Below are 16,982 nucleotides of genomic sequence, written 5' to 3'. Positions count from 1 at the left end.
GAGAAGTGGAACTTTGAAGTATGTCTCACAAGACTCTCATTCATCAAAGTTACAACAAGTGTTACACATGCTTCTATTTATAGACTAGGTAGCTTCCTTGAGAAGCTTTCTTGAGAAAACTTCCTTGAGAAGCTTCTTTGAGAAAACTTCCTTGAGAAGCTAGAGCTTAGCTACACACACCCCTCTCATAACTAAGCTCACTTCCTTGAGAAGCTTCCTTAAGAAGATTCCTAAAGAAGCTAGAGCTTAGCTACACATACCTCTCTAATAGCTAAGCTCACCTCCTTGAGATGATAAGCTAGAACTTAGCTACACACCCCTAATAATAGCTAAGCTCACCCCCATGACAAAAAACATGAAAATACAAAAAAAAAGTCCTTACTACAAAGACTACTCAAAATGCCCCGAAATACAAGGCTAAAACTCTATACTACTAGAATGACCAAAATACAAGGCCCAACCGAAGGAAAAACCTATTCTAATATTTACAAAGATAAGCGGGCTCATACTTAGCCCATGGGCTCGAAATCTACCCTAAGGCTCATGAGAACCCTAGGGCCTTCCCTTGGATCTCTAGCCCAATCTACTTGGAGTCTTCTACCCAATGCCCTTGCGGGATAGGATTGCATCAACACAGGTGCATTTGAAGAAGAAAGATTCATTTGAACAACAATAAAGGTGCATTTTTTCTACTTTCCATGTGTTAGATTAACATGTATATGTTTTCTTTTTTCTTTTTTGTTTTGCTTCGACTTTACCTGTGAAAAAAGAAATTTGTTGCTGCATGTGTATGATTTCATGTTTTGTTTTTGCTTCTTCTTTGTTCTTTGGATTTTTTTCCTACTTTACACAGGTGCATTTCAAGAAGAAAGGTTCATTTGAACAAGAAAGGTGCGTTTTTTCCTACTTGCCATGTGTTACATTAACACGTATTCGTTTTCTTTTTTTTTTTTGGTTCGCCTTTACCTGTGAAAAAAAGATTTAGTTGGTGCATGTGTATGATTCCGTCTTTTGTTTTTGCTTCTTCTTGGTTATTTGTTTTTTTTTCGTACTTTACACAGGTGCATTTCAAGAAGAAAGGTTCATTTGAACAAAAAAGGTGCGTTTTTTTTCTACTTTCCATGTGTTAGATTAACACGTATTCGTTTTTTTTGTTTTCTTTTTCTTCTACTTTACCTGAGAAAAAAAGTTTTTGTTGGTGCATATGTATGATTTCGTGTTTTGTTTTTGCTTCGTCTTTTGGTTTTGGTTGTTTTGGTTCTTCGTTTTCTTTTGTTTTGTTCGTTACCTGTCTATCATTTTCTTATTTGTGTGTGTATTTTTTTTGCTTCCATGTGTTTATTGGTTTTTTTATACTATTTTTAAAAAAAAACTTTAATGCTCTGTTTGATACGTGGTTCATGATGTTTCTTTTGACATTGTAGCGATGTCTCGAAAAGAAAATCTTATATCTGAATTGCATCCAAGGAAAGGGACATGGAAGATAGCGGTGTGTATAACCGATATGTGGGATGTTAAGAAGCACAATGGGAGACAAGCGATTGACATGGTCTTAATAGACCAAATGGTAATTGTTATGTTATTTGCTTTCATTTTACTATGTAGCTAGTGAAGAAGGTATTTGTAGTTATGGATTGTTTATAACTTTCAGGGTGTAAAGATTGGGGCAACGCTATGGCAAGAGTTGTTCCCTGAATTTCAACCGAAGTTAACTTTAGGTTGTTCCTATTTGATCCAAAACATCAAAGTTGTGGACAATCAATCTGAATATAAAGTAAGTCCAATTCCATATTTGCTTTACTTTGTGAAAACAACATCTGTGAAGGAGGTTGAAAGACTTGAAATTCCTGCTAATGTACACGTGATAACTGAAATTGCTGATATTATTTCTGGCATTGCACCGCGACATACTTTAGTTGGTAAGTATATTATAATGTTTTACATTACATATTAGTTTATATATTCAACCTATGTTCAACACAAGTTAATTCTATTCATTTATGTTGGTTTGAAAATAGATTTTGTGGGTGTTGTCGCTGAAGTTATTGAACGAAAAATAGTGAATCCTGCATACAAGGTTACGGTGAAGTTGAGAGATAATAGGTTATTTTCATTATATTTTTAAATATTTAGAAAAACCATAATAAAATATGTTAAATCACAAATTAGTATGTATGTGTTATGTCCTGTTAGTGATGCTGAGATCCTCATGACACTGTGGGAGGATTATGCTCTTCAGCTAGATGATGCTATTGAAAAAAACCATTTTGTTAGGGAGTCGTTGGTGCTTATGTTAACATTGGCTAAGATCAAAGATGCCAAAGGTGAATATAATGTATTTTTTTATTACTTCTTACGTTTGCGAATCAATGTTATTTGGGACTGCATATTATTTCATGTACCTATAATGTTTTTTTGCATACAAGTATCCCCTCAGTGTCCAAAATATAAAAAATGGTTCCAAGTTGTATGTAAACTCCGATGATATTGCTGAGATAAGGAAATTTCGTGATAGGTATGATAATTGCAAACAAATTAAGTTATATATTTTGTTTATAATAATACTCTAATGTTAGGACCTTCCTCCTTGCAGTTTATGTGTTCCATTTTATGTTGGTGGACTAACAGAAGAAGGGAGTGGTTCGCAATCCCAGTATACCAGTAATTCACAAAGAGGTGATCGTGATAAGTTCTTGCATAATGCTCAGATGACCAGCTTAGGTGACATAAGCAGACTGAGAGAGGTAAGAACAACAAATTTTAAATGAAACACCATTTGGATTGGATATGGTGTGGTTCCCGAATTGGATTTGGTGTGGTTGCCGGTCGTTTATGGTGAAAGTATTGTTGTTGTTGTGTATGATTTTTTTTAGTACCTTTTAAATTTGTGTTGTTGTTTTGTTACAATTTTTCCGTTATTTGTCACTTATTTGATGTTATATATGCATGGTTGGGCAATTCAATATGTATTTGTGTATGATTATGTATTTTTTTTATTTCTTCGTTATCTATGTATGAGTCCTTTTAAATTCGTGTTGTTGTCATTTTACAATTTTTGCAGTTTTACCATTTTTGCCCATTTAATTTTTTTTGGTTTGATCTGTCCACTTTCATTTGTTATATATTTTAATTCAATTAGGACTATTTCTGTTTGACCGTTGCTACAGTGGATGAAATCCTAATTGATACACCATGGAGTTATGATAGTTGTCCAAATTGCACTACAACGTTTGATCCATTAAAAATAGTGGGTGCCTGTCGTTCATGCCAAAACCAAGTTAGTCATACAGTTCCCAGGTAAAATGTATTTATTCCCAAATGAGTTATAGTGTACTTAACATTCGAGTCTTTACTCACATGGATATTGTTGTGTTAGGTATAAATTAGTTGTGAAAATGGAACACAATGGAGAGAAAGCTAACTTTCATTTTTGGGATGCAACGTGTATCAAAATGTTTGGTAAGACAACCGAGGAATGTAGACAGGAATTGATTGCGGTATGTATTGTAACATACCCTGATGGATGACATGACAATTCAATATGAATTTACTATATTACAATTAAATTTATTTGTTTAAATTTATTCATGATAATAAAATTTATTTGTTTAAATTTATTCATAATAATTAGGGTGGTGACGAGATCAAAGTGTTCCCTGAGTGTGTGGATGATTTGGTTGGTAAGACATTGGCACTCAGGTTCAAGTACCGTGTAAACATGCGCCAGTCTTCTGTGATGGATGTTAGCCAAGAAGAACATCATATCCAGACATTGACTTTCAAAATTGTTCTACAGGTAATAGTTAACTTATTGTAAGGGTGTATGCGGAAATTTAAAAACATTTGATGTTGCCTCTTAATGTGGTATATGCAGGATGAACAAACTATAAGGAAGTCACCTGCATCGTGTGATGAGACTTCATCAGGGGATTACCATCCGAAGGTATGTAAATTTGTTACACCTTTCATTAAGTAATTAAGTACAAATTTGGTCTAAATATGTTATTGAGGCGTCATAATAATACTTTATATTTGTTTTGCAGCCTTCATTGTCCCAGTCAGCTAACTATGACCCTGGGAACACTGCCTTCATCACCCCTGCCAAAAAATTGAGCGGTCAACAAGCCACAAATGAATTTGATTCTAAGGATACTACTGCGTATGAGCTATCCACAAACAAACATATTAAAGCTGAGTAATCAGTTGACAATTTAATTATATATTGTATGCTTAAATTTTATATACGTTTGTTGGGTTATTTTGGTTTAAGTTTGTTGGGTTATTTTGGTTTACGTTTGTTGGGCTATTTTTTGGTGATGTTGTACCCACTTAATTAGTCACGTATGGACAATGAATTCTATCGACATTATTTCGTATGGTTAAATTTGATATCAGTAATCGTTGTCCATTTAAGATCGTGATGGGAACTATATTGTTAATGATTAAAACGGTGTCTTCGAATTAAAATCCAGACAACTAACATATGACTAAATTTTGTCACCAATGGTCATATATTTACGTCTTTGAATTTGAAATTATCAATTGAAAGAAAACAAAGTTTTTATCAATTCTTTAAACCATATTATGCATGTTTACTTAAGGTACATTGTAATTGTTGTTCTATACACATGCATAATTAGTGGGGTTAATTTGCTAAATTCAAATAATGTCATTTGTATTTGTGAAAAAGTAAAACAGTTGTATTTTGTAATTAATGATAACATTTAGTATGATTTCTTGCAGGTTGACAAGCCAGGATTAGCTTCTGGACTTACGACGGCTTTAGTACAGTACATTGTAATTATCATTTGAATTTGTAATTACATCTTTCAATTTGTAATTATCAATTATCAATTGAAAGAAAACAAAGGTTTTATGAATTCTTTAAACCATTTTATGCATGTTTCCATAACGTACATTGTAATTATTGTTTTATACACGTGCCAAATTAGTGGGGTTAATTTGCTTAATGCAATTAATTTCTTTTGTATTCGTAAAGAAGTAGAACAGTTGTATTTTCTAATATAATGATAACATTGTGTACGATTTTGTTGCAGGTGGACAAGCCACTATAAGCTTCTGGACTTATAACGCCCTTATGACGGTAACGTATACACTTATACAAAATCACTGTCATATAAATTGTTAGAATTTGTGCCAAAGCAGATACTATTTAACCTAATACTTTATAGTATATTATTTGCCATATTAGTGTTAGATTATACTGTGGAGTACCTTTCACATATAATACAAATATATATTAGGTATTAGACATGACCTGACCTGCATATTCCCAATACCCGGTACATCGAAAAAATTAATATGTGATTGAAAGGAGGAAAGTAATGTATGATTGAAAGGATTTCACCAAAATGTTAATATGTGAATAATTAATATCTAATGCATTTAATTAAGGGTTATCGGAAGAGTAAAAGGGTGTCCATTAATATACACAGTATTCGAGTATATGTTATGTGCAGTTTCCAATACCAAGTAACTGCTACGACAATTACATTAACTACTCATTACCTATTTTTGTTAAAATAATTGAATCATTATCAATTGCAATATATACAATTTGTATGTGGTAATTACAAAATCTTCATTTGTCTCTCCTTCTCTTTCTCCTCTCAACATGAGTACACAGACATCTATGAGCTCCAATGTTGTAAGTCTGTCTACTTTTGCTTTCTTCTTCTTTTGCTTTTTATATGTGAATGTTGAATGTAGTTTGATCATTCATGTTGGTGATTGTCATGCTCTCAGGTATGATGTTGATGCTTATCTGTGTCATATTTCCAACATGTCATTATGTTATACTTTTCCAAAGTTTACACTATTGGGAACTTGCAATGTGTATGTATAGAATGCTTTCAACATTGAACTTCATATTTGTCATGACAATCTGGGACGACATATTTGTGTTTTTGTCTTCATCTCATTTTTATGTTGTAAGTCTGTCTACTTTCGCTTTGAGGATTTTTTGTTTTTTATATGTTAATGTTGAATGTAGTTTGATCATTCATCTTGGTGATTGTCATCCTCTTGGCTATGATATTGTTCGTACTTTCATCATTTTTCCAACATCTAAGATTGTTATACTTTTCCAAAGTTTACACTAATGGGAACTTGGAAATGTATATGTTTGGAATACTTTCAACATTTTTGTGTTTTTGCCTTTATCTCATTAATAATTCTGTGAAAAGGGTATAATTTATAATATTTATTTGGGGAAATTTTGTCATTCAGGCCCCACCTAAATTCTTGGGATGCACAGTCATATATCAATTTCAGGCTGCATTCCATGTTGATAGAGTAAGTGTTTCCCCACGTAATTATTTTATCATTCCTGTAATTTATATTGCTATTGTGATATTGTTGAATCTTTAATTGCAGAAATACATTGAGATACCCTCAAAATATCATGAGCAATGGGCTCCTGATTACCCACCTAATGTTCTATTTGATTACAACGGCCACAAGCACATTATACAGATTAGAAAAGATAATAACAAATACTATTTTGCTGATGGGCTTAAACAATTTAGAAGACAGTTGGATATATATGAAGGTGTCATGGTTCATTTTATGGCACCCAACAATAATACAACTTTTCATCTCCATTTCACTCCACCATTGGAAAGACAGACATGTGGAAGGCCTCATAGATCCACCAGAAATTATGTGTTCACCATAGACATTACCCAACCTATGATCTCACATGCTACCCCATTGGTATGACTTTATTGATGTCATAAGTGTTTGTTTTGTTTATTAATATCATAAATCATAAATGTTTGTTTTGTTTATTAATTAATAATGACCTTGCAATCATTAGTGATTGCTTTGCTTTAAATGTAGTTGCTTTAAATGTTGTTGTTGTGTTTAAATTATGTCAACTTCCCAATTGTTATATTTAACTTACGATGTATTTGAGTTACTTTTTTAGGCAGACACAATTTATTTTAGATTAAGCAAATAATTTTGGTGTCATATAGATTACTCATTTGACGACCCACCAACAGAGGATGATGCAACAACTGATAAAAATGGGAATATGGACACACCATATGAAAATCAAAATACAGGTTTAGGCAATCAACTTTCCACTTTGATGGTGTTTTGTTTAATTCCTTTTGGTTGATGGTTGAATGTAAACTTACACATTAATGTACACGTATAGGTTACAAAGATGTTGGAGATCCAGTTTGGCAATGCAGACATTGTAAAGCTATGATATGGTATGATGAGAGGATTAACAAAGACAAACAAACCAAAAACCCAAAGTTTGCATTATGTTGTGGTGATGGAAAAATACAAATGTTTGTGTTAGAAAATGCTCCACAACCGTTGAGGCAACTACTCTTTGATTCTAACGACTCTCAAGCTAAGAACTTCCAGCAAAACATTCGATCATATAATGTAATGTTTGCATTCACATCACCCGGTCTCCAACTTGACACAAGGTATAATACAGGAAGAGGGCCTCCTACATTCCGCGTACATGGTCAAGGTCATCATCTTATTGGAAGCCTCCTACCTTTGGCAAATAAGTCACCAAAGTTTGCACAACTATATATTTATGATACAGACAACGAAGTTAACAACAAGCTTTCGCAAAACCCGTAAGTGTTACAATCCAACCAATAAATGTTACATTACATATTTTTAAATTATCTTTTAACAATGTATACCATTACCACTTGCTTTTACTCCTTCATCAATGTATAGCAACAAAGATGTTCTTGATGAAGACATTATCATTGCAACGAAGAATATGCTAGATAATAACAACCATTATGCGCAGAAGTTTAGAATGGCAAGGGATAAACTACAATCTTCAATAGTCTCTGACCTAAAGCTTAAACTGATTTATGATAGACAGTCAGATGGAAGATTATCCAATTTGCCAAATACTGCTGAAGTTGCTGCTTTGATTGTTGGTGACGAGCACACAGGTAACCACATGGATATCATAATAGAAAAGCAAACAGGATTGTTGAAAAGAATCAATGAACTTCATCCTGCATATTTGCCTTTACAATATCCCTCTGTTGTACCCTAGAGGGGAAGATGGCTATAGGCCAGATATTCCTCATAAGGATCATCCAAATATCCATGCAGCAAAGAGAAAAAAGGTTACCATGCATGAATATTTTTGTTACAGGCTACAATCAAGGAACAATAAAGCTCAAACAATACTGCATTCAAGAAGATTGTTTCAGCAATGGATTGTTGATGGTTACTGTATGATTGAGTCGCAAAAACTAAATTATGTTAGGCAACATCAACAGCAACTCAGAGTTGACAAATACATCAATTTGAATGACTGTAACAATGCCACTGAAACACTTGGCAATGAAAAAGGTAAGAGAGTTATACTACCCAGCTCCTTTGTTGGTAGTCAGAGGTATATGGAACAACTGTATTTTGATGGCATGGAAATTTGTGGCCATATCAAATTTCCAGACCTATTTTTGACATTAACGTGTAATCCCGCATGGCCTGAAATACAAAGAAAGGTTAGGAAATCCAATCTCACACCTCATGACTGCCCTGATGTTGTCTCAAGGATATTTAAATTGAAGTTAAATCAATTAATGAATGATCTCAAATGTAGACATGTCTTTGGTCCTATTCTGGGATGTAAGTAATTACCATTTCAATCAATGTGTTCTTACAATTGCAATGTTAAACTATAATTACAATTATTCATTATTAATGTGGCTACTAATATTTTATGTTCATTGCAGTTATTTACACTATTGAGTGGCAAAAAAGAGGATTACCTCATGCTCATATTTTAATATTTTTGCAACCTGCAAACAAGTATCCAAATCCATAAGACATTGATAAAATTATTTCTGCAAAGATACCAAATAAGTACACAGATCCATAATTGTATGAAATTGTCTCTAAACATATGATTCACGGTCCATGTGGACTCCCAAATAGAAGTGCACCATGTATGGCTGATGGGAAGTGTATTAGATTTTTCCCTAAGAAATTCAACGAAGCCACAATTGTAAACCAAGATGGATTTCCAATATACAGGAGAACAAATGACGGACGTATGGTTCAGAAGCATGATATTGAACTTGATAATCGCTTTGTTGTACCATACAGTCCACAATTGCTACTCAAATATAGGACACACCTTAATGTCGAATGGTGCAATCAGAGCACATCCATCAAATACATGTTTAAGTACATCAACAAAGGTTCTGATTGAATTACAACATCTATTGTTAATGTGTAGAACCAAAATGGCAGACAACATCAGGTTGACGACGAAATTAAACAATATCTTAATTGCCGGTATGTGTCAAACATATCTTCTTAAATGCATAACATTCATCTACACACAACACACCCTTCGTATGCTTTTCATTGTCTGGATAGTCTTCTTTTGCTTTTTATATGTTCAACTTCCACATTTTTGTGTTTTTGTCTTTATCTCATATATTATGGTGTTCTCTAAAAGGGTATAAATTACTATATTTAATTCAGAACATTTTTGTCTTTATCTTTCAACTTCAACATTACTCGGTAGAAATTACAATATCAACCATATGTTCATTAAATGCATAACATTGACCTATGCACAACACATCCTTTATTATTACATTAATTGACCTACTTCTTATGTGTTTATGTTTTACTAATCATCCTCTAGGTATGTTTCGCCCCCTGAAGCATGTTGGAAGATTTTTGCGTTCCCTATGCATGGACGTGCACCAACAGTTGAGAGTCTCTATTTCCACCTGGAAAATCAACAGCCAGTTTAGTGGACAGACAACCAACAAATTGGGATAGTACTATCTAAAAGTACCATCAAAGAATCAATGTTTACAGTTTGGATGCATTCAAATAAAATATACCATGACGAAAGGGATCTTACTTATCCTGAATATGTGTCCAAATTCGTTTATGTTGCACACAAGAGATGTTGGCAGCCAAGAAAACAAGGAAATACAATAAGGAGGCTGATATGGGTACCCCCTTCAACTGGAGAGTTGTTTTACATGAGGATGATGATTTCCTCTGCTAAAGGCTCACAATCTTACAAAGATATCAGAACAGTAGATAATGTTGTCTACCATACTTTTAGAGAAGCATGCTTTGCAAAAGGTTTCCTAGGAAGTGATCAAGAATTTGTTGGTGTTTTGCAAAAGGCTAACACGTGGGGAACTCCACACTTCCTTCGAAAGTTATTTGTCAACCTGATATTTATCAATACAATGGAGAGACCAGAATATGTGTGACAATAAACTTGGCGGTGGATGGCAGATGATATTGTATTTAATCATACAAGTCAAGGTAATTTCATAAATCCTAAATAACTATATACCATTCATAGGAAACAATCTAACAATGTGATTATTTTACTATTCATAGGCATTCAACTCACTGACAAAGAAACAATGCATCTTTGTTTGACTCAAATTGAAAACATGCTACAAGCCAATAAGAAAAGTCTACGAGATTTTCCTTCAATGCCATATCCTATAGGCTATGTTGCCAACCCACACCAAAATAAGCTCATCTACAATGAAATGGCTTATGACAAGGAAGTTTTGACTGTCTAATTTAACAGATGTTATCACTCAATGACAGGTACGTACACCCCATTTCAGTTTTAACTCACAAAATATTCATTCCCAGCAATCCTTACTATTAATTATAATTTTTACATTACTAATTTCAGATGAGCAGACTTCTATTTTTGATAATATTATGCGTGTTGTTGCAAGTCAATTAAGGGGAGTTTATTTTCTCTATGGATATGGTGGGATTGGCAAGACATTTATGTGGAAAACTTTATCATCTGCTGTGTGCTCTAATGGAGGCATTGTTTTAACTGTTGCTTCCAATGGGATTGCTTCATTATTATTGCCTGGAGGTAGAACAACACATTCTAAGTTTGCCATACCTGTGCCTGCAACACAGAATTCAACATGCAATATTCATCAGGGGAGTGACTTAGCTGAATTGTTGCAGAGGACAAAGTTAATAATTTGGGATGAAGCTCCAATGTGTCATAAATTTAGTTTTGAGGCACTTGACAAAAGCTTAAAAGACATGATGCACAATGACAGACCTTTTGGGGGTAAGGTTATTGTTTTTTGTGGTGATTTTTGACAAATATTACCTGTTGTGCCAAGAGTTAATCGCTCTGATATTGTCCATGCATCTCTAAATGCATCATACATTTGGGATCATTGTCAAATTCTAAAATTGACAAAAAATATGCGCTTGCAATCCAATCCTTCTAACCATAGCAGCACTCATGAACTCATACAGTTTTCTGATTGGTTACTAGACATAGGTGATGGCAAACTTGGCCAACCTAACAATGTACATTGCGAAATCACCATCCCAGATGAGTTTCTTATAATGGTTTTTGAGGATCCTATCCAAGCAATTGTTGATGCAACGTATCCAGATTTATTACAAAACTACAACAATGCAGATTTCTTGCAAAAGAGAGCTATCCTAGCCTCTACAAAAGATGTTGTTGACAAAATAAATGACTATGTCCTGTCTTTGATTCCTGGTGACGAGAAAGAGTATTGTAGTGCTGATAGTGTTGACAAATCTGATGAACTACTCAATCCTACTTTTGGAGTACTAACACCTGAGTTTCTTAACACCTTGAAAACATCAGGGATACCTAATCACAAGCTAAGAATCAAGATTGGTACTCCCATCATACTACTCCAAAATTTGGACCAGGCAGATGGTTTATGCAATGGAACTCGACTAATTGTCACCAAACTTGGAACCAATGTAGTTGAAGCAGAGGTAATAGCTGGACCCAATATAGGTCATAGGACATACATACCAAGAATGAATATGTCTCCTTCCGATTCTCCATGGCCATTCAAATTAATTAGAAGACAGCTTTCATTCATCGTTTCATTTGCAATGACTATAAACAAGTCTCAAGGACAGTCCTTGGCACATGTTCGATTGTATTTGCCAAACCCAGTATTTTGTCATGGCCAACTATATGTTGCACTTTCACGAGTGCAAAGTAAAAAAGGACTACGTATTCTTATTCATGATAAACAAGGCATTGCAAAAAATACTACCATTAATGTGGTATACAAAGAAGTATTTGCAAACTTATAAACAGGTATGCTTACCAAATTGCTATACTTACAAGTCCTACATCTTTTGTTGCTTTTTCTAAACATATGTCAACATTATTATCATACAAATAAACATCGTTATTGAACTTTGCACATGTGTTGGTAATATTGAAATAGGAGTATGAGCTCGGGCGTCGGCACGGGCAAAAGATTAGTTAGTGTTAGTTTTGATCTAAATTTTGAAATTAAATTAAAATGGTCCTAATTTTTTCACTTAATCCTTTTGTTGTCTCGGTCACTTGATTTAATCAAATCTCGTAACAATATCTCAGTTTTAATTATAGTTGTTGAGAGTATATTTACATCTTAAAATTGTGGGATCAATTTTTATGATGGATAGAATATAATCTATTATGGCATAGAGTCCTTAGTTTAAACCCATCTGAAAACAATATTCATTCCTCCTAGAGTGAGTGTGTTAAAGACTATAAGTATTCATTGTAGTTAAAACTGAGTGTTGCCAAATTTATTTGTTGAATCATGGTTGGCTGGAGGTTAGTCATTCTAATTGAATTAAATATAATGTCATGTTATTTGTGGTGTACAAATTTATCATTTGTTATCAGAGCCAAGTTTGCCTCTGCCTAGCTGATTGTACGAATTTATGACCATGTGTGTCCAAGAGGAAGGGAAACTTGCTCAGAGATTAGTGAAGGTGCTCCCACCATGATATCTAGATAAGGGGGAAAAGGAAAGGAAGAAAAAGACTCATACACCTCTTATTGCCAAAATTAAGAATGAGTCTAGTTGTTTTTTCCTATAAGAAGAAAGGGGCACATGAAGAAGGATTGCTATAAACATAACGCTTGGCTTGGAAATAAGGGTAATTTTCCTTTGTATGTTTTGAATCTAATATAGCTTATATTTGTCCTGGTACATAGTTTATTGACTCTAGATCTACGATTCATATTTCTAATACCATGCAGGGCTTCTCAAGCCAAATGAAGGTGAACAGTTCATCTGATCTGGGAATTAGATGCGTTCACATGTGGCGTCTATTGGCACATGTAACTTAATTTAGGATCTAGATTTGTTTTTGAATTGAATAGTCTTTTATATTCCTAAATTTTCTAGGAATTTAATTTTTGTTTCTAAACTTGTTTCTTTGGGTTATTCAATAAAGTTTAACGCATTTGAAATTGATTTATTGTTAAAGTCTACTATTATTAGAAATGGTGTGCTGAATAACAGTTTGTTCAAAATTAATTTATCTAACAAGACTCCATATAGTTTGATGGCTATGCAAGAAAACGTTGGTATTAAATCTTATATCATGGATAAAAAAATCATCAAAATTATGGCATAAGAGACTAGAACATATCTCCATAGAAAGAATTAAAAGGCTAGTGAATGATGGAGTACTTAAGACTTTTGACTTTACTAATTTTAGCAATTATGTGGATTGCATAAAGGGAAAGCAAAGTAACAAGACAAAGAAAAATGCTAAGAGAAATTCAAATATATTAGAAATCATACATACTGACATTTGTTGTCTCGATATGGACTCGCATAGCCAAAAAATATTTCATCTCTTTCATAGACAATTACTCACGATACATGTATTTTTACTTGTTTCATAATAAATATGAAGTGTTGTATGCCTTTAAAGTTTTCAAGGCAAAAGTAGAGCAACAATGTGAAAAACAAATAAAGATTGTGAGGTCAGATAGAGGAGGCAAATTTTATAGCAAATACACTAAAAATGGACAAGCACATGGTCCTTTTGCAAAGTTTCTTCAAAAGCATGGTATTGTGGCCCAATACACCATGTCTGGCTCACCGAATCAAAATGGTGTGGCTAAAAGAAGAAATCGAACATTAATAGACATGGTAAGAAGTATGCTTAGCAATTCCAAACTTCCTTATTCAATATGGAATGAGACTCTTAAGACAGTTGCGTACATACTAAATCGGGTTCTAACAAAGGTGGTCCCTAAAACCTTATTTGAATTATGCCCAACTAAAGTTAGGATTTATAATCCAAATGAAAAGAAGATGGACCCAAGGACCATTAGTACATATTTCATTGGTTATGTTGAAAGGTTTAAGGGGTATAGATTTTATTGTCCAACTCATATCACTAGAATTGTTGAGTCAAGAAATGCAAAGTTTCTACATCAAGGCATTGGTCTTAAGAAAAATCAATGTGAAGGAACAATTCCTACATCAAGTTACAAGCTAGTGGTTTTTGGCGATACTCACCAAAATTGAGTAACATGAGCTCCACATCAAATTGATCATATTCTAGAAGATCCAGTTGAACAACATCAAACACAAAATGTTGAGCAACTTGTTGAACAATATCAAACACAAGATGTTGAGCAACATGTTGAACAACAACCAGAAGGTCAAAATGTAACATTGAGAAGATCAACTAGAATAAAGAAACCTGCAATTCCTAGTGATTATCAAGTGTATTTACAAGAATCCTAATATGAATTTGGAGTTGAAAATGATCCTGAGTCATTTTTGCAAGCGATTAATCATTGTAGTTCTAAGTTATGGTATGATGCTATGAAAGATAAATGGGAATCTATATCAAATAATAAAGTTTGGGATTTTGTTGAGTTGCATAATGAGATAAAGCCTATTGGATGTAAATGGGTTTTCAAAACCAAGAAGGATTCGTTAGGTAACATTGAGAGACACAAAGCCCAATTGGTTGCCAAAGGATTCGCTCAAAGGGAAGGAGTTGACTACAGATAAATCTTTTCTCCTATATCCATGAAAGATTCCTTATGCATCATAATGACATTAGTTGCTCATTTTGACTTGGAATTACATCAAATGGATGTGAAAATGACTTTTGTAAATGGTGACTTAGAAGAAGAATTTTATATGACATAACCTGAAGGTTTTTCCTTTAATGATGGGGCTCACTTGGTTTACAAACTCAAGAAATCAATATAAGAACTAAAACACGCATCACATCAATGGTATTTGAAATTCCATAGTGTCATCTCATCATTCAGTTTTGCTGAGAATAGTATGGATAAATGCATATACCACAAGGTCAGTGGGAGTAAAATAATATTTTTAGTCTTATATGTGGATGATATACTTCATGCAACCAATGATTTTGGGATGTTACATGAAATGAAACAATTCCTTTCTAATAATCTTGACATAAAGGATATGTGTGAGTCAACATATGTGATTAGCATAGAGATCCATAGAAACCTATCTCAAGGGATTCTCAGGTTGTCTCAAAAAGCCTATATTAATAAAGTTCTAGAAATTTTTCAGATGAAAGATTGTTCACCCAACATGGCACCTATTGTGAAAAGTGATAGATTCAATTTGAATCAATGTCCTAATAATGAGCTTAGAAGTGAACAAATGAGAAACATTCCATATGCTTCCGTTGTAGGAAAATTTATGTATGTGTAGGTGTGTACAAGACCTGACATAGCTTTTGTGGTTTGAATGCTTGAGAGATATCAAAGTAATCTATGAATAGAACATTGGACAACTGCAAAGAAAGTGTTAAGATATCTTCAACGAACCAAAGATTACAAGCTTTATCAAAGATTTGATAATTTAGAAGTTGTTGGCTACTCAGACTTGGATTTTGCTGGTTGTGTTGACTCTCGCAGGTTGACATCTGGATACATCTTCATAATGACTAATGGAGCAATATCTTGGAGAAGTGCAAAACAATCATTAGTTGCTACTTCTATCATGGAGGCTAAGTTTATTTCATTATTTGAAACAACATCACAAGGTATTTGGTTAAAAAGTTTCATAAGTGGTCTACGAGTGATTGATTCCATTCCTAGACTGTTAAAGATATATTTTGATAATTCAGTTGCTCTTTTTTTGGCTAAAAACAATAAAAGTGGAAGTTGAATCAAGCACATTGACATTAAGTATTTAGCCATGAGGCAACGTGTCAAAGCAAATGAAATAATCATTGAAAACATTAGTACTAAACTAATGATTGTAGATCCATTGACAAAAGGCATGCGAACAAAGTCATTTAAGGATCATGTTAAGAGTATGTGACTTGATTATGTCATATAAAGTTCCTTTTGTAGTGAAACTTTAGTTATTTGTTTGTTTTCTCATTTTGCTGTATACATTTTGTTAAGAAAGACATGTAATTTGGACTCAATAAATATTGAACATTTATAGAGTGATTACATTGTTGTTTTTACTAAGAGTGATTACATTGTAATACATGGAAGGTAATAATCATTTTTAGAGAACATACTGACATGATTCATGTGGTTAGCATCTTGGGTGTGAGCTTAAAGTTATTAGTATTATAGATATCATAAAGTATGAGAAACATTGGACCAAGTGTGAGAAACATTGATTGAAATTTTGAAATCAAATTAAAGTGGTCCTAATTTTTTTTACCCAATTCTTTTGTTTTCTCAACCACTTGACTTAGTCAAATCTAGTAACAACATTTCAGTTTTAATTATGAAGTTGTTGAGAATATATTTGCATCCTGAAATCGTGGGATCAATTTTTATGATGGATAATAGGCACAGAGTCCCTAGTCTAAATACATCAGAAAACAATACTCATTCCATCTTAAGTGAGTGTGTTAAAGGCTAGAAGTATTATTTGCAATTGAAACTATGAGTGTTATCAAATTCATCTGTTGAATCATGGAAAGAGCTATGGCTGGAGATTAGTAATTCTAATTGAATTAAATATATCGTCATGCTATTTGTGGTGTACAAATTTATCAACATGAACTTAATATATTGGTCTGTGTGGACCTCTCGAGTCATACAAGTTGGTTCGTAGTGGCGGTAGCATAGTGGTGGCACGATGGTGGCGCGGTAGTGGCACAACGAAAAAGATAGATCGAGT

General features: G+C 33.4%; 2 protein-coding genes across 2 annotated transcripts; both read left to right on the top strand.

Moving 5' to 3' along the window:
* The first annotated feature begins 1,426 nt into the window (after positions 1 to 1,426).
* LOC113001430 (replication protein A 70 kDa DNA-binding subunit A-like) lies at positions 1,427 to 3,182 on the top strand. The gene is made up of 7 exons (XM_026128134.2): positions 1,427 to 1,567; positions 1,652 to 1,919; positions 2,019 to 2,103; positions 2,194 to 2,335; positions 2,427 to 2,515; positions 2,594 to 2,744; positions 3,168 to 3,182. The coding sequence occupies exons 1-7, from the start codon at positions 1,427 to 1,429 to the stop codon at positions 3,180 to 3,182; spliced, it is 891 nt and encodes a 296-aa protein (XP_025983919.2).
* Positions 3,183 to 11,250: 8,068 nt separating this feature from the next.
* On the top strand, positions 11,251 to 12,135 carry LOC113001429 (ATP-dependent DNA helicase PIF1-like). Its single transcript, XM_026128133.1, has one exon. It carries the CDS (start codon positions 11,251 to 11,253, stop codon positions 12,133 to 12,135), a length of 885 nt encoding a protein of 294 aa, XP_025983918.1.
* Positions 12,136 to 16,982: the final 4,847 nt, after the last annotated feature.

The sequence above is a fragment of the Glycine max genome, chromosome 4 (assembly GCF_000004515.6).
Source record: "Glycine max cultivar Williams 82 chromosome 4, Glycine_max_v4.0, whole genome shotgun sequence".
Lineage (NCBI taxonomy): Eukaryota > Viridiplantae > Streptophyta > Magnoliopsida > Fabales > Fabaceae > Glycine > Glycine max.
This window is presented reverse-complemented; position numbering and strand designations above follow the sequence as displayed.

Excerpts from the sequence above, each read along its gene's own strand:
- LOC113001429 (XM_026128133.1), top strand. The coding sequence starts at position 11,251 with ATGCGCTTGCAATCCAATCCTTCTAACCATAGCAGCACTCATGAACTC.
- LOC113001430 (XM_026128134.2), top strand. The coding sequence starts at position 1,427 with ATGTCTCGAAAAGAAAATCTTATATCTGAATTGCATCCAAGGAAAGGG. Across the intron at positions 1,568-1,651 it reads TGGTCTTAATAGACCAAATG|GGTGTAAAGATTGGGGCAAC; the intron begins GTAATTGTTATG and ends TATAACTTTCAG. Across the intron at positions 2,336-2,426 it reads ATGCCAAAGGTGAATATAAT|TATCCCCTCAGTGTCCAAAA; the intron begins GTATTTTTTTAT and ends TTTGCATACAAG.